The following is a 26,157-nucleotide window of genomic DNA, read 5'->3' as shown; positions in this document are numbered from 1 at the left end:
ATTAATTGACCTTTCACTAAACCCCGCCCCAAACAGTACCTGTCCAATCATAGGTTAGCAACCGTGACTAAAGCTGACGAGCTTTCCATTTCTCTACATGTTGACGTGAGGCCCTGAGAAGAGCAACACTCTGCATTTTTTCATGAGTTTGGACGGTGGCGTTTTTCTGTAGTCTCTCAAAAACATGAAACACAAGTGCACACACGTGGTAAACGGATTACACTCAGTCTTCGCCTTTTCTAACATAAGCTGCGAATGTTAGCATGTCTGGCTAACTAACACTAGCTTACTAGCTGCAGTAACTTCACCTCCAGCCAAACTTGTTAGATACCACTGTATCTGAATATGTTTTGTGGAGGAGGATGTGGGCTCATGCAGAATCAAAGTGGGTCGCCGACAATGCCTGGTTAGCTTAGCTCCTACCCTGGCTATCTTCTGCGGTCGCGGTTGGCTAGTCCAGCAGGGTGACCCATCTAAAAGTCTGCTCCACTGATCGAGACCCTGCATTTCCTTTTCCCACATTTATGAGTGTATTTCTGTCATCTATCATGTAGATATACTTGATGTATTTCACCACCCGACCAATGTTTGCTGAGATGTAAGCTAGCTTTAGCCTTGTTTAGCATTAATGTTATAACATGTATGCAGCTGCTGTGTAACTTTACACAAACACTTTCACAGGGTTCTTGCTTTAAAACATGAGACAGAAAAATTACAACGTCAGCTGGAGACTTTTCAGCTCACTTAAGTTGAGTTAGCTTACATCACCCAGCTACACTTATAAAATCTGCTTTTGAGACTTTATTTTAGCCAACAAAATCCACCGTCGTCAGCTAGAAATGAGAAGCTGCTTTTGTTTACGTCTCTGAGGAATCACAGACCTCATGTTTCCACAATTACTCCCAGGTTTGATGTTAAATCTGCCACTGTTATCACCGTAAACTGCATAAAAGCAGTGTGAGAATGGAAAGCTTGTTTGACTTGGCAACAGTAACTAAAGAGGGCGGAGCTTAGCAAAAGGTCAATTGATTATCAAAATAGCTGACAAATAATCAAGTAATTAATTGTTGCAATAGTATAGATAACCCAAGACCAGAGTAACTACTATGCACTATTCAGACAATACAAATATGAAATACAGACAAGACGGCATTCTGTGTACAGTAATTAAAATGAGTAAAGCACAGCCACAAAGTATCTGTTACAGCATCGATCATTAGTGAGCCGCATTATGGTTGTGAAATGCTAACAATGCTGGCAAAGCAACTATGTGGCTGCTTAGAGACGCTCAGCTCAGAGTGAACACTGGAGCCAGGACCAAGAACCTGTTGAGGAACTCAGGAACAGATCCTGCGTTTCAACTGGAGGAACCAGGAACTAATTTTAGTTTCTGAACTTGAGGTCCAAGTGTCAAATAAGTCATCACATAATGAACGGTTATACACTGACACCATATCAACTACAACTTGTTGTACGCAAGCGTCATTTACGAAACCAGGAAGTACTGGGTGCTACTACTGTAGTATCACTAAGAACGAGGGTGGACATTAGAGTGAGAGGGTGCAAATGAGCTGCCAGAGGGAGCTGTGGTCGAGAGAGTTAGTGAGTGAACAGAGGAAATTAAACATTACTGATGGTTTCATGACAGACACATTCTGAAGTAGAAATAACCGTCAAACTCTCAGGAAATCTCAGTCTCCCTCTGCACCTCTGAATGTCTCCTCGTCACTAACATGATGATTCTGAATGATTGTTTCTATGCGTAAGAAAACATCATCATTTTTTAAATCCATAATATGTGATTTGCATGTTGATTTGCAACACTCAAAGGGGACTTTTAAAAAGGAATAAATTCTTTTTATTTGTTACTGTCATTTTTACTATCCATTTGTCACTGTGAAATCCCATCAGCAGTATTCTACTTCTTGAGAAATTGTCTAATTTACACTGTTAACTGGTTTTGTTTCTGCTCTCAGTTCTGTCTAAAAGTTTGTCTGCAGGGTCCAGTGGAAAGTCCAGTGTGTGAGATTTATGGGGATTTATTGGCAGAATATGGCAGACATTTAATATAATATTAAAAAAAAATATAAAAGTCAAGTATGTTTTAATTAGTGCCACCTGAAACTAAGAATTTTGTCATTTTTGTTATATTAGAATGAGCTGTTTATATCTACAGAGTGCATGGGTCCTCTTCCATACAGTCCCCCATGTTGCACTGCTGACAAACCAAACACTGGCTCTAGAAGAGGGGTTTTGTGAGTTTCACAGCCACTGTAGGTTCTCCTACATGTTTGGAAAGGGAAGATGACACAGTGTTCAGCAGTATTCAGTCGGTTGCAATCTACAACCTCACGGTTAGATGGCACTAAATCCTACACACTGGTCCTTTAAACCTGCAGACCACAAAACCGCTCTGTCTGCTTCTCCAACTGGTCAAACAATGACACCAGACTGCAAAGATGCAGGCCACAGTTGCACTGCTTATTATTGTTTTAAAATGTCTTGGAAAATCATCCAGTGATGTTGATTGGGATCAAATGGTATGACGGACTGTGGAACACGGAGGTGCAGTTTATTATTTGTTGGAAGCGGTAGCTCACATCAGCACGTAGCCACATGTTGTACACATGCAAGGCTTTTAATGACATTAATACTCTGTGTGTCACACACGCATACACATGCATAAACACACCATTCTAGTATGAACTTTAGCTGAGTATCGGGGCTAATCCTCCAGCTTTAATACTATAGAGACACAAGTAGAACTACCAGGATAATACAGCTTTAATATGAATGGGACCAGGGGAAGAGTGAGGGGGGGGGGAGGTTGGAGAGGATGGATATTAAAAAGGGGGGAGAGGAGGAGCGGGGAGTGAGTGAGAATGGCAGAGGGAATAGAGAGAGTGATGAGGGGGAGAAAAAGAGCGAACAATAATGGAAACAGATGAGAAGTACACAAGAGGAGTTGGAAGAGTTACTCACCCATCTGTATCCTGGAAGTTGACATTCACTTTCTTTGCAGAACCAAGGAGCTCTGAAAAACATAAATGGTGGATCATTAATTGAATTTTGCGGTCAGAAATTGACACTCATAGCCAGTTGATGCCTTTTTATGATATAACACAACAATATTTGTGTTATGATTATTACAATATCATTCTTAGACACGGGATGTTATTTTTTATTCGATTACAAGCAAAAGGAGCAACATTTTTCACTTTTACCTGGACCATTTCTGCAGAATGAAAGACTTGAATATGAACATGTCATCTATTATGAGTCATATTGCCATCAAATTTCCTTGCCTGCTGCTTGCGGGAAAGTAATTCCTCCAGTTCAGGCCCCCATGGTGATAATACCTGCCTCTCATTCTGAATATTTACATCATTCAGGGCAAAACATACTCATACAAATACTATAAAAACATACTAAATGTGCAACAAGCTTAGCCGTTTTAAAACTAACTTGCATCCTTGTACAACTTTCACCAGATCAAATTACCAAAATGTTCTTTAAGTTATAAAATAAGGTGTTATAAAAACTGCATGTGCGATACATTTAGACTGACTTTTGCAACACACCTTTCTACTCAAAATATATAATAATAGCACAAATACGACCTCTTGCTCATCACAGAGAAGTATAGATAATATTTAAAATTAAGAAAGCTGAGAAAACTTGACCTTTTGACGTAAGTTGCTAGGGGCTAATATGTTGTGTCAACTTAACACACAGATCACCTAGTGTCATAATTAAAATTTTCTTAAATTACGTACATGTGTAGATCAGAATAGTAATATTATGTTTGACAGACTGAAGATAACACTTAACCAGGTTGACACAGTAAATTAGCCCTTATTGGCTTTGGAGCAGGCTGCTTTCTTTTTTAAGTTTTCTAAACTTTTCTTTTTTTGCAGTGTAGCAACTACCCAAATAACAGGACATACTGTTTTGTTTTGTTACGGTGACAGAATATTTGAGTTCCTGTCTGCCACCGTTAAGGCCATAACTGTGTGTAACCTGTTGGCTACATCCAGTTATGTAATTTCTATCATTCAAGAAAAAGTATTTCTTTCATATTATTGAGGTACTTTATACCAGAATCTGTGAGACCACGCTGAAACTATGGTGTAGATTCAAAAGAGCTTGGTTTAGTGCCAGGGACTCTTTCTTCCTTCCACTGAGCATGGCTCAATCTCATTCCTGTCACAAGTCAGTTAGCATGTGGTGAAACTGAAGTACAAATCCATCTGACTGCAGTCGTGACCAAACTGTGCTAGTTCTAAACAAAAGCACGTATGCCAGAGGGTGGAGGAAACTTTTTTTTTTTTCCATGCATAAACTTCTCCACCCACATTTCTGAGACGGGCTTATCATGCTACAGATGCTCTGTGAGGCTGTAGGCAAACCAGTGCTTTGAGTGAAATGCTAATGTCAGTATGCTGACATGCTGATGTTTAACAGCTGCGTAGTTAGTAATCAACCAACATATTGAAGTAAAATTTTGACCTAATGATGTCACTACATGAAAAGTCTGGTAACAAGGCACATATCGTTACCAGTGATGACAAATGTCTTCTTTCTTTGTCTTTTTTTCTTTCTTATCTGCTTCTTTACATCCTTAAAGGACACTTTCCCTGTTTTTGGGAAACTAAGTTATTCACTTTCTTCTGGAGAATTAGATGCAGATTGTTACCATTTTCATAGGTAAATAGTTTTCATCGGTAGGTGGACCTTTGGACAGAGTCAGGCTAGTTTTTCCTCCCTGTTTCCAGTCTTAGCAAAGCTAACTGGCATAGGGTGACCATATTTTCAAACCCCTAAACCAGGACCCTGTATATGCTTTCAGTGCTTAGCAGAACTGGAGGAGACATTCGGTTACAATTTGGGCCTCAACTCTTTTCCATTTTTCTGTTATCCCTCAAACACAATGCAGTGCAAACGCTGCTGTGCAACATTGATTACTTAACTATGTGCACCTAAAACTTACTACTTTGCATTTAGCATTTATTAACCTACTCAAATTTCAACATAGGATGTAAAATATTAAAGTAAGGGTGTAATGCAGGCTTCATGGTCTGTTTAACTGTGGTAAAACTCCATCAGTTTGGTAGTAAATGTGGTAAACTAGGACATTTTATTGTTTTACAAATATCTGTCAGGACTCGAGGCACCCGGCTTGAAACTGGTTTCATCCCAGTCAAACCATGATATGTGTTCACCCTAAATTGGCAGTAACTTCATGTTCACTGAACAGACATAAGAGCTGTATTGATCTAACTCTGAGAGACAAAGTGAGCACAGCTATTTCCCAAAATGTGTGACTTCACACAGCTAGTGCTGAGGAACCAGTTTGTTTCGGCTCACTTTCTGTCTCACAGTGACATCACCAATTCTCATTCTTTCCATCTCAGCTCAGCGGGCCTGGTGACTGGTTCAGTGCCAGAGCAACGTCGCAGGTGAGGCAACTAACAGCAGGGTCGATGACCTCTCTCATGATGTGACACTGCTAATTAGACACACTAATGCCTATTAACACCCTTACAGAGCAACTTATTTACAGGCAGAGAGGTCAGTTGGCTCAGGTCATGGTCATAACACACATAAACATATATTAACACTCACATGTCTATGAACACATTGTTCTTCAACTTTCACCCAAATATATGTATTTTTTATTTTCTGCCCTTTGTTTTTATGTCTAATGCTGGCTGATGATGCAGAACTGAGGCCCTTAGTCTAGATAGGTCTGTGCTCCCTGTGTCGACTTTCTCTCTTTGACTCTTTCTACACACTCAGGCAAACACACACACACACACACACACACACACTCCCTCCAGGGTGCAGGAAACAGGACAGTCCCTCTATTGTGGAGGAGACAGCTCCCAGCGCCACTGGGAGAGGAACATTGATTTCCTAACAGGCTATTTCTGGCCGCTAAATGCAGGGATTCACTCACACATATACACACACACTCTCTCACACACACATGGACCAAGAGCTTTCAAAGGCATTATCTACACCCTGTGTGTATGTGTGCTTATTGTGATAGAGCCCGCTATGCATCCACTAACATACATTAATACAACGATGTGGTGAAGTTGTGGAAGAAAAGTTCAAAAGCAGTCATAGAAACTGACATAAAACACTTTAAGATAAAGAAAAGAGAGATAAGTGGATAAAATAATTAGAAAATTAAAAAGTTACATTTTTTGGATATCACTGATAACCTCCACACAATGACTGGCTTCTTCCCAAAAAGTAGGCAAGCACACACACACACTTGGCTTTGTTCACAATCTTCCACATCTGTCCAGCGCCATCGACCATGACCTCTTGACTCCATAACGTCATCAGACCATCAGACCTGACCCCTGGTCATAAGCAGCCCTGTTATGTGACAGGAAAACAGACACGCCCAAACGAACAGAAGGAAAATTCTCTGTTAATCTGAACTCCTTTTACACTGGGCAAAAAAAGCCCACCGACACCAGTGGTGGACACAGTACTCAACTCCAGTACTTGAGTCAAAGTATAGATACTCCTGGTCAAATATTACTCAACTACAAGTGAAAGTTGCTCAGTCAAAATTTTACTTGAGTTAAAGTACTAGAGTACTTGGTTTTAAAAATACTTAAGTATTCAAAAGTACATGTTTTTAAAAATACTTAAGTATTCAAAAGTACAAATTACAAAGTACATTTTCTAATATCAATACATGCTGTATTGTTTTCATGATGCATTTACAGAAGCTTGTAACTCTCTGAAACCATCTAATGATGCACTGACCTGCTTGTAGAACCACTCTGCTACACAAAGCCTATAGAAACACATATAAAAACTTCAGCATAGAAATGCAATCAAAAACAAAAAGGACAGCTGTTGTCATGTTCTGATGTAACTGTATTAAAATCACCACATAAAATTAGATTGAAGATAACTGTAAGGAGTTCTCCAAGTCTGTTAAATAACTGAGATTTCTTTCTGTCTTCAGAGGCAGTATATACATGAATTATGTGGTATTTTTCACCCCAATAAAAACAATCCAACTTTAAAACCTACCTGGAATAATTAATAATTATAATAACATGTTGAGATTTAATTTTCTTTTTCCTGCCATCACCATTACCGCTTTTTGTTTGAATGAAAGAGGAAGAGCTTGCTTGTTCTTGTTACAGACGCCTGGATGATGTATTTCCACTTTTACATCAGTCCCATTTGAGAGGAGCTCTGTGATTGGTTTTCTTTTGTGAGGAACACAGCATGTGACCAACTGCATTTTAGAAAAGAAAAACACCAACAGCTGACTTCAAAGCTCAGTCGAAAAGTAACAACAACCTTCCTAGAAATGTAGTGGAGTCAAAAGTACAATATTTGTCTTTGAAATGTAGTGGAGTGAAAGTAATAAGTTTCCAAAAAAACAAATACTCAAGTAAAGTACAGATACTCAAAAAATGTACTTAAGTACAGTACTCAAGTAAATGTACTTCGTTACTGTCCACCACTGACCGACACCCACCAACATCTGGTGCTTGTCTTCGGTGGAAAAGGGCACAGTCAGCATTCACTCTCAGGTCAAATGTCTCTGCAGTAGTCTCACGCATTTATCGGCTCCAGCTCTAATTGGCAGCGATAGAAATCCAGGTGGACATGCTAATTTCCAGCTATTGTCACGCAGAGGCAGTGAAGGTTTGTTGCTACTTTTTCATACATTCGCTGCTTGGCTTCACATAGCTTGACTCGGTTTCACTCAGTGGATCAGCCCGGCATAGCAGAATTTACAACCGTCAGTCAAGTTTTGCGTTTTCACACAGCATGTTTATTTCTTGCTGGTGACCCTTGATTATGGTGCCTGTAATGACAACTGCTGCTAAGAGATGTGTCAGCTGCAGATAACGAGCTATAGGATGCTGGAGTGAGAACGTCCTGAAATCATATAAAGACAGCCGCTAACGTTAGCCTAAACTTCAGGATTAGCTTCCAGTGGGCAAATATCACACAGCAGAATGTGTGGCTATCGTGAATAGAGCTTAACCTTAACCCTGGAACAAAACCCCACAGACTAATGTAGTTAATCATGGACTGTTTGGCCTTGGAAGTAATCTTTGATTACTTCTGTAGATAGTCATGTAGTTAGCTGGACACGCTAAGAATCACAGGTTACATTTGTGCACACTGTTTAGTCTGTTTCTTAGACTTTCACTCTTGTGTTTTGTGTTTTGGAGAGAGTGATAAAAACCTCCAAAATTATAAGAAGGGTAATGTTTAAAAATTTCGAGAGCAATTTCTGTGTTCAAGAAAAACAACGACATGCAGCTTACTCAAAAAGAAACCTGTCTTGTGGTTGCACTGCATTCCAATCTACCAGGCCAACATTCATTGAACAAATTGGCCTCTCTGTCTCTGCTGTAATGGATTTTTCCTGATGAACATCAGCACTAAGTGGTGCGCGGATGGTCCTTTGATGTTCAGGATTTCTGCAGAGGTTGTGTAGCTGTGCCTGAAATCTATCATATCAGAGAGGAAAATACAATTATTTGTCCAACATTTATGAGAATATCACTGACAGAAGGACTTAAGAATGTTTAAAGAAAAACAAGTTCAGTTTGTAATATGCAGCGTAAAGTAGTTTAATGGAGTATAAACTCATAGTGCTTAGTAACACATGATGGATCATTAATAATTTAATGTTGCTTCTTTCAGATAGGGACTACATAAGAAGGATGACCAGTAATGAGAGTCTACAACATGCAATATTACAGTTAAACTGTGTGATCAGAGGTTCATTTGTCCCAGCCAGCATAAAAATAAGCTTTAAAAAGACCTGTGAGCAGCGTAAAGTGAATATATTGATCATTCTCAGTAGACTAATCAGGCTGAACAATTTAGAGACCATCAGCAACACACTCACACGCCTGGTATATGGGCAAATGGGGTGATAAATACCTCCTGTCCAAGTTTTTGCTATTGCATCAATGTGTCCATGTCTGTGTGTGTGCGTGTGTGTTGCTCAGAGATGCTAAACAGCAACACAGCAGTAGACAGTCATAACAAACAGTGAAACCATGGTTATAGAGAGGCCAGCCAGTCGAAAAAACACACTCCAACACTCCACACCCACATAGCTGCAGTCACATTGGATGGACACGCACACAAATTAGATGCACTCTTAAATGCACAGGTTAAGTGTTCACACACATTCAAAAAACACATAAACCATCTGTCGCTCCCCTCTGCTCCTGTAATGTTGAACACTGCACTAACTGCAGGCCTACTGGAGTCCCTGTCAAAGCATCTGACAGCACCCACATGTGTTTCCTGTGTCCTACAGGCCTAAAGCTGCCTGCAGTGTGGACAGTATCTGCAGCTGCAAGGGAAGCAGTACAGTGCTAAAATCTTCACCAATTGATAACCATACATTTCCATATTCACTTTGGCTGCAAACAGTTTTGTAGAAATCTGAAAATATTTTTTCCATCACAAGCAAAATCTTCCTGGAGGCAAATCATTTTTAAAAAACAGAGAAATAAAAAACTGTTATTATAAAGTCAATTAAAAATGTTGAACCCTTGGGGATTTCGTGACGTATTTTTCTGTGTGCAAGTGCATAATGTTGGCAGTGTGGCCTTGGGTAAAAAAATAGAATACAAACTGAAAAATATAATATAAGCAAGTGGCTTAACTGAGCAGCAATAAATATGAATATCAAATACAGCAAATGATGGATTGGGGCATCAGCGCTCATAAAACAGCAGCTAATAAATTATGTATGAAGTACATGTTGAAATATGCAGTATGTTCAACAGGAAATGGGTTTAAATACCATGGAATATGAATATAAATGTATGTAAATATACAGCTATTATAAACAATGAGCAAATGCATTCACATGTTCATTGTGATGTGTACGTTAAATAAGGCGTGTATGAAATCTTTGTCCAGAAAAAGCAAGAAAACGGACCTTCAGACTGTTTTGTCACACTACTCTAGTGAGCCAAAGTCCTGACGTCTTCTCTGGGCCAGTTGCTGTTCCATTGGCACTTTTAATTCAGCATTTTTTTTTTCTCTTTTTATGTTAGCAACAACTGCTAATTTGCACCAAACACAATTTTGGTTGATAGACAGATTACATTTTTCACCTGATAGCAGCAAAAGATGAAAAACTAAGGGATAGCCAAAGAAAACCAAAGGGAACATGGATGTCTGCACCAAATCTTAAGGGAATTGTTATTCAGATATTTCTGGCGGGACCAAAGTTATGAAAAGATCAATATTTCTATAGAGCTATGCAGCTAATGTGGCTAAAACCTGCTGTGATTGCCTAGACAAATTAAAGTGAACCACATACTGTGGACTAAGGTTATGTTCCCGGCTGGATCTGTGGTCATTTGCATTAGTACAAATGTCCATGAGGTTTTTAAATGAGGGTCTCTCACTTGTGAAACAGTTCCTGTTTCTCTCAGGGTCTATACATCAGTGACATTTTAGTGTCTGTGTGTGTGTATTTGTGACTTTGGGGGGAAAAAGATCCACAACAGGCCACTTTTCGCACTCTGCTCCATTTTTCATGTCCGTCCTGATGGGCTATTGATTGCTCCTTGTTAACATTCCCCAGTAAAGGTCAAAGGTCATGGAAAGCTGAGAGGCATGGTGAGTTTTTAATTGTAGTGTCCATGCATGAGCAAGCGTGCATGTTACAAAAGGTTAGATATATCCTTACTCCAAATATGAGACAGAGGCAGAGAAGGTAAAAGAGAGACTACATGGATTTTTTCAGGGGGATTATTTGCAGTCTGCTGATTCTCTGTTTTCTTACCCCCAGCTAAAATGGGCTGATTTTATCCCCCTGGGAGAGGGAAAGGGAACAGTGTCACTGCTTTTCTTAATATGCTGTGCCGTTATATAATATGTATCCTGGGGAAGACTGAGTCTGTTGTACTTTTAAACAAAGGAGTGTTTTTTGTTTTATCACATGAAATACATTTACATTACAGAACGGAAAGGAAAGGACAGGACAGGAAAAGAAAGGAAAGGAAAGGAAAGGAAAGCGAAGGAAAGGAAATGAAATGAAAGGAAAGCAAGATTTCCTTATCCCTGTTAGCTTATAGCCTTAGCTCTCTGCCTTTCTTCTGTCTCTCCAAATGTCTTTTCCCTTCCTCTCCCTCCCTGGCATTGAGGATGGAAAATAATGTGCTGAACTCTGGAGTGCTCTCTGAAAGTAGACCTGTTGTCTTGGCCCTGATTGATCTGTCCCCATTTCTCCTCCTCTCACTGTTTCCGTCACCTCTCCACCCCTCTTTCTTTATTTTCATCTTTATTCTTGTGCCATCCTTCCCTCCAGGTCTGCAAAATGAGAGAGGTGATAGCATTTCTTTCTCACTCACGCAAACGGTTTTCCTCTCTGTTCCTGACTGAAGTGCTAAAATTACACCGACAAACGTTGTAGCAGGGTCTATCTTCATGTACTTATCCTGCATTATTAAGGTAGACTCCTAGTTCTTGAATGTTACCCAGCAGAATAGAATCAGGAATGTTGTAAAACTACAACTACTCTCGTGTTGGTTCCTTACTGTGGTGTAAACTCTGTACCAAAGAAATGTTTTTAATTGACATTTAAACAGACAAACACTTGGCAAAGAACAGGTTGCTAATGTGGATAATGTTAATGCAGTTCATGCTAGCCAACTGTCCACTTAGCACAGCATGCAAACAAAACAAAACCCTACCAGCACTGGTTTTAAATTTAATTTACATCTTTTAGTGCTTGTTAACTCATTGTTTTGATTTTATGCATACTTGCAAACCTTGAGACCTCAAAAGTAGAAAGGATTTCAAAACAAAAGTGGGGAGTCTGAGGATCCTCCCAGAGAAAAAAATAGTTTCATAGACTTTGTTTGTTGCATTCTGGTGCCTTTTCAAGAATGCTAATAAAATAATATGTTTCATTTTTTGGCAGACACCTGCAGATGATGGTACAGATATAGAACAGACACGTATTAGCTGGTCCAAGTTCATATTTGATTACACTAAGATAGAAAAATCCTAAGGACATGTTAGTTTTTTGGCTCTTTGAAAAATTGTGTTCCATGAAATCTTCCTTCTGGGACATTTGAAATTTGCTTTCTCTCTCTTAGCACTCTCCACTTTTCTCTCTGTCTCTCACTCACAGCCATGTCGAGAAGGGAGCACCAGACCCACGAAAGATCTTGTGAGTCTGGTCGGCCATACAGCGGGCACAAGCGGTAGACTCTTACAGCCATAGGGCTTATACACATTGCATGGTGCCAGACGTTTGGCATAAATTTGAAGACTGTGACCCTGGGAGGGAACTGAGAGTCTCCAAGGAAAATCAGAAGGTTTGGCAAGTATGATTTTATGGCTGACAACTTTCCCGTGTTAATTCACTGTCTCCTCTCACATACATGTTTTCATCCACATCAAGGTTTTAATGAAAAACACACTGTGTGCTACTTGGTCAGACACACAACTCCAAACAAATGCTGCGCCTTAACTGCTGGATGTCTAACCAGGAAACTGTTGGCTAACAGGTTCACTATATCACTGGCAGGTTCAACAATTTTGTTGCAGTCCAACAGTCTTCCCAGAGTTTCAGTGGTTTCATACAGTGATAACCTAACTGGCTCTCAGGAAGGCAACAAGCGGACAAACCAAGGCAGTTGCAAAGTGCGTCAACCAACACTTCTCTCCATTAACAACCACATTTTTTTTCAGTCATGTTACCTGGTTTATTTCCTCTCCTCTCATTTCTGTTGCTTCACTCAGGCATTTCCCACCTTTGTGATTTCTGATTACTTTCTGATTAATTCCCTAGTGTATTTACTGTGCGCGTTTTCCTCATGTCATTGCCAGTTCATCTTTGCATGTGTGTCAAGCGTCCCATCCCATTCTTTGGATTATCCCAGTGCTTTCCCACCTTTGTTTTGTTTTTCCTGCACCTGCTTGTTTTTGGACTTATGATTATTGCCTGTTCCCTGTTGGATTTGTTTGCATGTTCACCTGCCTTTTGGGATTTGACGTTTGCCTGCCTCACCATCCTGAAAGAATCAACTGCCTCAGCTCTGCCTCCGGTAAGGATTCCAAAAGGGATCCTCCTGAAGGGCTATGGTTCTACCCAAAACTATTTACCATTTGAAGAACCCTTCTTGGGATAAATAGTTTGTCAAGGGTTCTTTGTAAGACTAAGTTTTCCATTAACAACCCCTTTCATCCAAAGTACCTTTTTTTAGAAGAAAGACTTCTCCAAGGACTGTTGCCATAAACCCCTTCCCACTTCATAACTCCATAAATACACGTGTTAAAACACACAAGCAGACAGTACATATGGTGAGGGCCAGTTAACATACAGAAAGCCATCTCGCTCCTTCAGGCCAGTGTAATACTTGTTTTGCTTTGGACTCAACGCACTCAGCGACCTCCCTCTTCATTTTCTGCCCCCGTGTCATTAAATAAGGACAGAGTCTTTGTAGGAGACATCATATAAGGACAGGGAGTGGGTGAGAGTGGGAGCTCTGCCAACATCATCCTCTGCCTGCCAGATGTACGCACACAGAAAATCGGCCTACACACACATTCACACAAAGTGCTGCATCATGAATGTGTACACACACGGTGACAGGCATATACGTCACATCCAGACCAAACTCCAAACACACATTACAGTGATTTGTGAACAAGCACATGACTCTGATGCCTCAGTCTAAATAATTAGCATTAATAATTTAGCTGAACACAAATAATACTCGACAGATGAACTGTTTATGTGTGTGTGTGTGTGTGTGTGTGTGTGTGTGTGTGTGTGTGTGTGTGTGTGTGTGTGTGTGTGTGCGTGTCAGCATGGTAACTGCAGGAGCTGTTTGATCCTCGTTGACCCTCCAGGCCTCCTCCCTCCTCATCAACACTTACTGGTCGGAGCTTCCCAAGCGAGCAGGTAGCACACACACACGCCATCTGCTCAAAGCTCTCACACACACAGTCTATCTATTATCTATTGGCAAGGATCTGGCGATGCAATATGTGTCACAGCACGATTCAATATATTGCGATATACTGTGATCTGCACCTTCTCATTTTCTTTCATAACTCGGCTGTATAACTGGATGAATAAAGCCAACCAATGAGCAAACATCTTGGTTTGAAGCTGTGGCCATCAAGCACTTAACTTTATTTCCAAGGACAGATGTGAGCCAACTATCATGAAACATGGATACTCAAAAACTGGGTTGATAGATCAAATGTGCAGCACTGCTGGAACTCAGTGTCCAGCCAGGAATGGCGTAGCGGCGGGAATTGGTGGTAATTTTGGTGTTAGTCCCACATCTGTTGCTGTTCCCGTCCAAGTAACCAACACTCACACGAAAACAGGTCACACTGCTCAGCACAGAGGCATGGGATGGGCAGTAAATCATAGAATTTATAACATTTGGGAGATTGGGACTGTTTTTCCACTTATAAAGTTGATAGGATGTGATGTAAAAGCAGCACAAGGCTCTAATATGCATTTCTTTTTGCCAATAAATCATAAGTGCAGAATGAATGTCTACAACTACAGTATGTTGATGTTTAAAGGCCCTGCACACTCAAACAGGGTTTTTCAACTACTCTGGCTAATTAGACCTCTAGTCAGGTTGAACCTGGGTTTAGCTGTGTTAAATCAAGTCAACGCCATTTATATAGCACCAAATCTTAACAGAAGTTACTGAAGGGCACTTTTCATATATTTATCTATGGTTGTGTACAGGTTTTATATGCACTATAACAAAAAAAAAACCTATTAGAGCTGCAATGATTAATTGATTATTAATCAATTATTAAATTAATCACCAACTCTTTTGATCATTGATTAATCAGTTTGGGTATTTTTTTAAGAAAAAAAAGTCAAAATTGTCTGATTCCAGCTTTTTGACAGTGAATATTTTTCTGTTTCTCGACTTGTTTATAACAGTAAACTGAATATCTTTGGGCTGTGAGCAAAACAAGATATTAGAGGGTGTCATCGTTATTTTCTGACTTTTTATAGACCAAATCAGTAATCAATTAATAGAGAAAATAATTAACAGATTAATCAACATTAAAAATAATCACTGGTTGCAACCCTAAAACCGATTCTAAAGCAAGTAAACTCTCCACCTAGATAGCCATGTATCTGCTGCTTATCACACACACACACACACACACACACACATGTGCACAGTATGTCCTGCAGATCCACACATGACACACAGCAGCACAAACACAACACACACACAAACTGAATAACTTCATGGTTTTGTATCCTGCCGCAGCAGAACTCTGGGAAAATACTGATTTCATGATGCTGCTGCAACACCTCAGCCTGCAGCCTGACTCCGCTCTCTGTTTCCCTCCCTACGCACACACACACACACACACACACACACACACACACACACACACACACACACACACACACACACACACACACACAACAAGGGAGCACTGGGTTGCATAGAGGCGGTTGCTAGGCAACAAGCATCCTCTAGCTCTCCCTATACATGGAAAAGTGTGCTGTACACGCACAGAAAGCACAAGGATTCAGAATGACATGCACCACCCCCCGCAACCCCACCCCCACCACACACACACAGACATTCATATTGCCGTAATGAGCGCGGTGACAGTGTGAGAGTGTGACATCCTTATTTCCAGATTGTCTAAAACAACATCTGCTTCCTCTGAGTGAACAAATGCGACTTCATGGAGACTCCTCCACTCAGACATTCAGCTGACGCCCGTATCCAGTTCAGCTGGGCTCAATGCAGTGAAATAGCGCTAGTTCATTAGCACAGTTAACTCATTAATTACTGTAAGTATAGACCGTCTCTCCTCGCCGCCGACCCATATGGGCTGCTGGGAGTAAACACACTAATTGTGCATTTTAACGTCTTTCAAACAGCCTGATTCTCATTTTCCAGGGAGCTCTGTGTATATCAAAGCAAGGCAAAAGGGAGCAGTAAGCCATTAAAACAGAAGGCAGTGCAGTTATAATCATAGACGGGAAAACAAAACACAAACACATTAACGCAAACCGCCGAGACACCAGGGATAAACAGCACCATTCAAGCTACAAATGAGTGATTCTAATTTAGGTTTTTGTTGAGGATTATTTCAGTCAAATACTGCTTAAAAAGCTTCTTCTCATAATAATGCATTGATTCGTGGAGTGTTGTAAACTTGGCTCTCCTGTTACTGTGTGGAGTAATTAGTTGATCTATAACGGATCTATACTGTTGATCTCATTTATCAAACATAGCAGTGATACTAGATTAAGTGTTTGGAACATTATATGCATCATAAATTACAGATGTCTGGGAGTCAGAAACAGAGGATTGATTTATTACATGACACGTGTGTATGTCAAGATATACGTCATGTCTTTCAGTTTGTCTTTTTTGTAGTTTTAAAGAGAATCATTCAAAGTCAAACATTTGTACACCCATTGCCCAAATATTCAGTTTTGCAAAAAAAATATCTTGACTCAAGATTCACTTAGATCTCTTTTCCTTCAACTTCATCTCAAGTACAGTTCCATTCACCGATGAAGGTTTTTCATGCCTAAAGACCTCAAGGCTGCAGGTGCATGAAGACCAGGGATGAGAATAAGGTTGTCAAAATAGCCTTACTTTTAAGTAACACATGTTCACAATACAACAGTACAAATATCTCTTACTTATAGTATTGAAAGTACTGAGGCCATTACCTTCTAACTACAAGCTAATAGAACTTTTTGACATAAATATGTCAGACACAAGCTACTGTTCAGAGCAGGTAGGTAGCCTATTTTTAGATGTCTTAAAACTTGTCTGGAGGGGATCTTTAAGAAGGCTCTTAAATGCCTTAGGCCTTCTTTATTAATACATTTTCCAAGTTTCTGCATTAATTTCTCTGTTATCTCTGTTTATTTGTCAAAAAAGCATTTCTGACTATAATCCCTTCTGAAGCTGTATGAATAAAGAAAATGAATGAATAAAATTTAAAATTATTACTGGATTAAACTAAAACAGATTAGGCCTGATGACCACATTGCCTATATAATCTCTCTCTGTCTCTTGCTGCCTAATTGACCCTGGACCATCTCTGTCACTTGGAGTGCTGCCATGGGACGGTTCAATTGATTGACAGCTGCATTATGGGACAGCAGCAGTCGATAATTGCACGCTGTCAGACTGAACGACGTCACGTGATGGATGCGTGGCAGCACATAAACACAGATGTGGAACCACATGTGCATGCAATGTTGAACATGTAAACACACCAACATCATGGACACATGTACAAACAAAGAATGCATGCTGCCAGTACACACACACACACACACACACACACACACACACACACATGCACATGCACACAGATGAGTATTGTCCAGAGTGTGCTAGAGGAAGTCAGAGGTGCAAGTCAGAGGTGCAGCCAGCTGAATTCATTTACTATAAATACACACATCATATCCTTGCTGACTCTCCACACACACACACACACACACACACACACACACACACACACACACACACACACACACACATACACACACACACACACACACACACACTCTAAGAAGCTCCTCTGTGTGCTCCCTCACACGTGTGATCCTGACACATCTGTTTCTGAGGCCTCTGACGGAGGAGGGTGGATGAGAGCAAAAAGAAAAAAACAGGATGGAGGAAGAGGGAGTGTGTGTGTGTGTGTGTGTGAGAGAGAGAGAGAGAGAGAGAGAGAGAGAGAGAGAGAGAGAGAGAGAGAGAGAGACGAACCGACTCCCAGATGAAGCTAACAGACCAACCCATCTTTCTGATTCTATTACCTGATCAATTACTCCCATCTCCTCTCTCATCTTCTCCACCGTATCTGCCCTCTTTTCTCTCTGATTTCTTCTTCCTCTCCTCCCTTCTGACATCTTGCCTCCCATCCGCTCACCCCTTTCTCTCTTGGCCTGCCTCCCCTGCTATCTTTGCTTCCCCTTAATTCTTCCTTTTGTCTGCTCAATCACAAACACATTCCTCTGCGACTCCTTTATCGTGTCTCACTTATACAACAAAAAGTATTGACCATAAAGTTTGACAATTACATAGAGGTGTCAGGGGTGAAAGTTATCAACGACTGAGCCCTCTACCATCGTAACATCATGATTTAAAGGCCTACTGTATTTGAGGTAGTAGGTCTCCTCAGAGTTGCTGGGTGTGGTAGTCCCTCTATCACGCCCCCTTTCTGCCAGTTGGTATGAACAGTTAATCAGCTGTCTGTTGGCTCATGACCAACCTTTCCACAAAATCTTTACGAGTTTGTGAATCCATTTGGTCAACTTTCTCCTGTTTCCTGTACTTATCTATGCTGCTAGGCTCATCTACGTTGAAAAGAAAACCCGATTGTTAAGATGGTTAAAAGGTGTAAAATCTGTAAAAGTTAAAAGAAAAAAAGAAAAAAAAAGATCTGTGCCCTAACCTCGGCATGCCCATTTAATTTTTATGGATTTCTACAAGAAAAAAAGTCCTGCCTCCAAACAGCAAACATCCAGCATCCTGTAGTACTAGTTGAAAATAGTCAACACCAATGGATAATAGGGCTGGAGGACTGTTTTAATAAAAAGGAGACAGTGATGTATCCTGTCAAATGTGAACTAGCTAGCATACGACAGAACACATCTCTGTCCTTGACCTCATTAATAACTCAACAATAATTTATCAATCGTTTCTGTTCTACTTTGATGGGGTTTTTTTAAACCACGCTAGCAGGCAGGGCTCTAGGGAGGGCAATGTGGGTCGGACACGGCAGGCGGTCAGTCCACCACTTTGGTCCAGAAATATCTCAACAACTATTGGATGGATTGACATGAAAAAATTTGGACAGACATTCATGGTCCCCAGGGAATGAATCCTGACTTTTACTTACTGATGTTTGTGACCAAATACCTGCAAACATGTATGTCATTTCCATCAACCTAAACTGCACTTTGCGTTAAGGGGATACTTGGGATTATTTTGGAGTTGTGTTATATGAGGTACTTATCCAAAGTTAGTGTATTACCTAAAGTGGATGGTGGTGTGCATACCTTCAGTTTGCAGAAGCAGCAGGAGCACAAGTGTTGGAAGCTAAGCAATGAACAGCTGTGGACAGGGTCAGTAACATAACATATTTTAGCCACCTATATTGACGCTATATTGAGAGTATTTCCATCACGTTATCTTGCTGTAAAACAGCACCCCAGTTACCAAATTTCAGCATGCTAACACATGGTAAACAGTGTATTTAAATATCATCAAGCTAGCATTGTCATTATGAGCATTGTTAGCATGCTGACATTAGCATCAAGCTTACACGTACAGCCTCATAGAGCTGTTAGATGGCTGTAGACTCTTGGTCTTCTGTTACTAATGTGAGGACGACTGTATCACACAGGATAATATGGTCATAAATAATAGAAATGTCAGCAAATGTCTATGCAAGACAGTGTAAATATTACAGAAAACATTTTTGTCTCTATATCTTCTCACCCTTATGCTATGACAACAGATAATAAGGAATGACTTACACATGCTCAGCGTGAGCACACATTTTAAATTACATCTTAACATTGCAAATAAACCTTTGTGGTGCAGCCTGTTTTTACTAAACTATAGCAGTTTCAAACCAAGCTAGGTCTGAACTCATCACTTATGCAACAGCCTGCAGGTTCAGTATGAATGGGAAATTTCTGTGCACGTGTGCAAGAGTGTGTTTCTGTTTGTGTACACAACAGTTGGCAAAGTGCACAGGACAGGATGATGAGTGGTGATTAGTTCTGAGCTACCGATCCATATTTGCTCAGCTGCACACACATACACACACACACACACTGCCAGGTATAAACAGGAAGTGGGGTGATTGAATTAGAGAGGAGAGACTTTCCGGAGGGTTACAGGACCAGGAGAAAAAGACATAGATGGATAAATATGGGGAGTAAAGTCAGAAGGTGGGACAGGAAGCACTGATACAGGAAGTGATTAGTAGCTCATCAATGCAGGCAGACTGTAATAGACTGCATTATTGTACTGCTGTTTCATGTTACGAATTTGCACCAACATGTGGCTAACGTACACTGACAGCTTGATGTATGGAAGTTTTCATCAGGATCTATTAGTGTCATTTTCCATTAGTCAGTGGACTGTCATTCAGGAATCTTGCTTCACGATGTAACAACATGATATATGCCAATAAACCAAACTGAACTGAACTGAAAGTAAAAGAGTGGTAGTGCTTTTAATTGATGCTAACTGCCTGTTTACTAAACCTCTCCTATGAAGAGTGATCATCTAGTCTGTTAAAGCTTTTGGTTTGCTAAAATGACAAATACATGAGCAAAAGTGTAAAGTATGGTTCAGTGTTTTTATCTGCAAACATAAGTTGGAACTGTGAGCAAATCTGGTTTACTAATTTACTACCAGGTACCGTGCATTACTTTTGAGGAGCATTTAATTTTAGCCCACATAAAATGGCATTTTAAACATAAAGAAAATATTTTTTTGTATTTTTGGCCATAAATTGTTAAATAGGTATGGAATATGACCAGGACACTAATCTAAAAGGGTTAAAGAACATTTTTCATTTAATATCAACTTGAAAAACGTCCTTAGTTCGTGGGGTTGTGTGGAGGTTCCACACTGTGTAGTATTTCCCTACTGCCTAGAAGCTGGTCCTGGATGCAATCAGACTTTAGGCTAATGTTAGCAGCTCTGTAATGCTCCTTGTTGTATTTGGAGAAGTACACTCATTATACTTCTTGAAAATATGAACAAGTATGTAGGCTACAAAATTAGAACAAAATAACTAGCCTGATCGCACATTTTTGCTTATCGTTGTTCGAGGAACAACAAGTTCCACACTGCATACAAGCCTTAGTCTCACTCTTTTAGCACAATATCATGTAAATATCTATCAGGTGCATCCTTAAGACCCTATAACATGATTCTCGTTATAATATGAGCCAAATGGAAACCTTAAAAGGTCAGCCGGAAACTGCATTTTAAACCAACTAACGAGCTAACATTGGCTTAATTAGCCATCTAGCTACAACTGATAGAATTTGTGAGCAACAGCTGTCGTCTCAGCTGACAAAATCAACAGTGGTTGGAAGTGAAAAGCCTGCTTTTGTCTTCCTCTGTCTGGCACCCCTTCTTTCGAAAGTTAGTAAGAATTCTGATGGAAAATCTGGCACAGTTGTCTTTGTAAACTGCAGCTGTGCCGTGCGAGAACTGAAGGCATGGCAGGGAGCTTAACGAACAGTCAGCCATATCTCTGCTTATTTCATCTTCACTTGTGAACTTTTCAGTTTCTTGTGAATGCAATTCCTCTCAGTATTGTTGTTTCTGTCTTTATTCTGACAGTTCCAGTTTTTCAAGCCCTATGTCAGAGGAACAGTTTGCCCAAAAAAAAAAAGCATGTGGTGGTCGTAGTAGTAGTGTGTGGTGCACTGCGCTGAACACTGTAGGCTTTTTACCAGGACGATGCATTTGTTTCCATTATAACCTGCTATTTATACACACAGTGAAACTCTAACCCCTGCTATGACCACACACTCGCACACACTCAGCCTACCATGGGAGGCAGTCTCCATAGATACCAGAGTGCTGCTCGATTGAACTCCTGCTGAAACAACTCTTATTATCTAACCAACATTGTTTCTAACAGGCCAGCCCCACTGAAACCAATCAGAGTTGGGGAACGCCTTGGGTCTCTATCTCTGAGACACAGAACGGAGCAGTGCAGCGGAGATAAGCTGAGCTGAACACACAGCACAGAGCCGAGTGGTCAAACATGGCATCTTGTTGACCTCGATGTGTTAGGACTAACCTGAGCAGCTAGGGGGAGGGTGGGACAAGGGAGAAAGGGGGTATTAAGTTTCCCTTAAACTCCTCAGATGTCTTCAGGATAAAATAAAAAGAAGAAACAATGAAATATAAAAAATTAAGTTATATCACATTTGTTACCTGTCCTTCATTGATTTTTCAATGTCAATGTGTCACATTCGGCCTATTTATATGTCATGATTTTGACATATTAAGATATGTCATAAAAGATAATGGAAACATGTTAAATTGAAATGTTGGTTTCTCCAACAACAACACCACAGCCAGCATGTTCTCCTTTTAAATGTCCATGCTGGGCCAGCACAACTGCCGTGGGTCGGCTGTTTAATATTAATTAGAGTTAAAATGAATGCCAAATGTTTCCACAAGAAATAAATGCATGTTTGTGAGTGGTAAAATATCATTAATAATCTATTAGAAGGAGTAGCAGTTTATAACGGTTAAATTGAGCAATATCTTAGTGGAGTTTGGCAGGCAGTAAAGTAGGCAGTCACTGAACTCCAACTCTTGAGTGTGTATTTTCAGAGCAGTGGGCTTTTGTTGTCAGGATAACAGACTTAGCTTTACCTCAACAGACATTTGACAGTTATAAACAGCTGATCAGCTTACAGTGTAAGACTCGTCATTGTTCATTATTGTCAAATCACAATGTTGCTCTTGTCTTGCAGTCCTGCAATGTTCCTGCAGACTGCCTGAGCTTGGGAAGCTCTGGGAAGGAGGGTGCTGGGAGAAACAACTCGCTTCAACCATAGACAATATACTAAACAGGATTTCAACCTTTTTAATATACAGCCTATGGTGCAGCACTAATTTTTGGACATGCAATTGTTACATATTGCTCCTTTAAATATATGAACAGATAACTTCTTAAGTGGATGATAACAAATCCTTCTGTCAGAAGCAGCAGTGACGTCCTCTAGGCAGCTGTGTTGCTGTCACTGTTACAGAAATAATCAGGCAGATGAGATGTCTCCATGTCATCCACAGCGGAGCAGAAGCCTCACACAGACGAGGAAAGGAGACACATGTTTTTTTTAAATCATAACTTCTATTAGTAGAACTGAGCCTCGAGCACTTTAGATGTGCTTGAGGCTCCATCTGTTTATGACTAGCATTCTATTTAATTATTTTACCTCAAATAACTTACATCTTCATAAAGTTCATATCAAATGCTTCACGGTTAGGGTCTTTGCCTCACAGAGCTCTAGCAGGACAGGTTAAAGTGTAGTTGCATCTAAAGCAGGCACGGGGACCCACCTCCCCACGAAACTACACGAAAAACATGGAATATGTGTTTAAGTATTGATTATGATTGCCTTGAAGACTGAAAGCCTTACAACTGCCACAGTCGGAGGTAGACTGGCACTCTATAGTTACCTAGCAACAGCTTTCTCACCCGCTATCAAGGTTATCTCCCGGATGGGATACATTTGACAGAACCACACACACACACACACACACACACACACACACACACACACACACACACACAGAGAGAGAGATGCATGTTTGAATGCCATACACATTCCTGAAAACAAGCAAGCATCTGGTCTATTCCACTTCTTGTTAGTGTGTGTAAATACATTCCACTGTGTAAGTGTACTGTAGTTTCCATGTATTGCTGTCACTGCTTTATCTGATATTTAAGTTTTTCCCGAGGATGACATAACATGATTTAATTTGCAGTGACAATGTACTCATCAAATTTCATGGCAGTCTTCCATTCGACTATGAGGCATCTTTTGCTCGAAGTTGTGTCTTGATGTATTTTGGATGGCTAAAGATGATAAACAGACGTGTCCAGCATGCTAAAGGTTTCAACCTCTTAGCGCATCATTTAGCTCAATGCATCTCATGGATTTCTGGCTGTTAGATATAAAGAGAAAATAAACAAACAAGAGTTTGCTATCATGCTGACCTTTGTTTAATTAAAATTCAACAGATGCCTTGAAATTATGAGTTTTCTCAACTTTTCTTTTACATTGTATACAACCCAAGCTTAATCAGTTCATCAGTCACGTCACCTTCTGCTGTGGCATTTTACTCAGCACTTGTTTTACTCAGGGAGAACTGATCAGTGTTAATATCAAAAGTCAGTCCCTCCAGTCCCCCCTCTTAACGCAAATTCAACCAATCACTGTTAATTCTGTAGGACCTTGCAATTTTGTCCAACCACCACAAACTTAGTCATAGCTTGCCACGAGTTCCACCAATCATGGCAGTCCCCTGTGCAAATGTCATACATGTACGTCTTGATAAACCAACTCAACGTTTTATTGTTAACAAGTTTTTTGCATTTTCATTTTTTCATTTTGTCACTGCTACAGAAAAGAACACAAGATCTGACATTATTATTGACATTTATTAATATTTTTTGCATGTTTATCTTTTAGAATTTTGTGATTGCTGTTTGAGCTCTTTAATTAATACCCCCCAGGTGCACTTCTTCATTTACAAATAAAGTATATTTTGCTTTTATTTTTGTAATCCTGACCCTGTGCTTTAAGGATACTTCAAACAGGCTGTGATTTTCTTCTCCCTGGATCAGGTTGCTTTTGATTTTTTAATAATTATAAAAGAAAAAACACTTAAATAGATTGCTTTCTTTTCCAATTCTCCCTTGCTCCTGCAATTGTAAATGCCTAGAAACAATGCAACATGCGTCACAATTTTCTTTTTTTAACAAAGCTGCCATGAAAGCTAGAAAGGCTAGAATGAAAGCACAAACCCTGGTTGTGTCATTAAAGTTGGGTGTCAGGAAAGAGGTGTTTTATACTTTCAATCTGGGATCCAAATGAGACAGAAACATGCCTTTGCTGCTGGATTTTTCTGCCCCCGCGCCCCATTTCAGTCTGATTGTCATTTTACATCTGAGCCTGTTTGCCTGGAGAAATGCTAAACACAATGAAGTTCAAGCGCAGACACAGACGCCACTTCCAATCCCCATATACTTAACACAACGAGACACGCAGACGGCATGACGACACCCACACAGACAGGCGAGCGCACTCGCAGGCAAAGAGAGACTTACAGAGGACCATAACACACCCTAGGGACAGTCACATGGCTCAGTGATCAATAGAGACCATGTGTCTGCTGTATAAAGATGCTTCTCTGCCTGTCCCTCTGTCTCTCTCACTGTTTCCACTGCTTCCCCACTCTGCTTCCTCTCCGCTGCCCTTTTCCCGACTCTCCACTAGTCTCTTGTTTTGTTTATTTTATTTCATCCCGTCTCATTACCATCCCAACACAATTTATGTTTCCTCTGATGTGGTCCGTCTTGACTGTCCTTTATTCTTGCCAACTCTTGGCTGAATTATTTTTCTCTCTACCTCTCTCCTGACCTGTCTTCCTCTGATCTTCAATTAGGAGATCCTAATCATCCGTGGCCACTTTTTCTCCCTCCCCGTGTGACAAATACGTCTTCACATCTAATAAAACATAAAATAGACCACTTAACAATCAACTATGTACTCAAATTCTCTGAAATAAAGCTGCTAACTAGAACCATAACAGTTTCTTCAGTTTGTCCCCATAGGTGAATCCTTTTTGGTTCCCGTTAGAACCCTTTATAAAGGTTCCACTTGGAACCCTTTCAGTTTTCAGTTTTTTATATATGCCAAGGGTTTTGTCTAGAACCCACTGAGTGTGTTCTACCAAGGACCCTTTTATATTATGGTACAAAGAACCCTTGACGAGATCTTGGTGAAAGAGTTCAACTGTTTATTCTAAATAAAGGTTCTTTGGATGAAAAGGATTCTAAATAGAACCTTTAGTCTTGCAAAGAACCCTTGATGAATGCTTTCTCTAAAAAGGGTTCTTCAGTAGAGCTTGGTAGAACCTCAGCCCTTCAAGATGAACCCTTTTGAAACTCTTATTTCTAAGGGAGCACTGATAACTTTATTTCAACAGGCCCAATTTATTCCAGAAAATGGGATTCATGCACTTAAAATGAAAACCAAATTTATGCCGGCTTCCAATTTTTCAGCACTGCAGATTAGTTACAGTAATGAGGCGTGGTGTCTCTAACCCAAAATCCTAACTTTGTGTGAGATAGTCAAATAATTGACAGTAAATCTGGGCCGGTATGTACTAAACCACTCAGAATAGGATTGCTGATCCTGCATTACGCAGTAATTCATTCATAAAGATGAGAAAGGAAGATTTTCTGCAAAGACAGCACTCCTGTTTTCAGAAGCCTGATATATTATGGACACTGGTCTATATCTTATAGTCCTGTATCTCATCTGGGTCCTGGGCAAAAAAATAGGTGACAGTTCTG

At 40.2% G+C, this 26,157-nt stretch overlaps 1 protein-coding gene across 8 annotated transcripts in view; it reads right to left on the bottom strand.

Annotated features, from left to right (window-relative positions):
• caskin1 (CASK interacting protein 1) overlaps positions 1 to 26,157 on the bottom strand; it is a 121,676-nt gene that overhangs the window by 56,659 nt on the left and 38,860 nt on the right. For all 8 annotated transcript variants that reach the window (XM_084744609.1, XM_084744611.1, XM_084744613.1 and 5 more), the window contains exon 2: positions 2,983 to 3,034. In XM_084744609.1, coding sequence (XP_084600735.1) covers positions 2,983 to 3,034 — 52 coding nt within the window. The remainder of the gene's footprint in view (positions 1 to 2,982; positions 3,035 to 26,157) is intronic.

The sequence above is a fragment of the Lutjanus erythropterus genome, chromosome 19, assembly GCF_056507025.1.
Source record: "Lutjanus erythropterus isolate fLutEry1 chromosome 19, fLutEry1.hap2, whole genome shotgun sequence".
Classification (NCBI taxonomy): Eukaryota; Metazoa; Chordata; class Actinopteri; order Lutjaniformes; family Lutjanidae; genus Lutjanus; species Lutjanus erythropterus.
The sequence above is the reverse complement of the archived record's forward strand: the minus strand, read 5'-3'. Positions and strand labels throughout refer to the sequence as shown.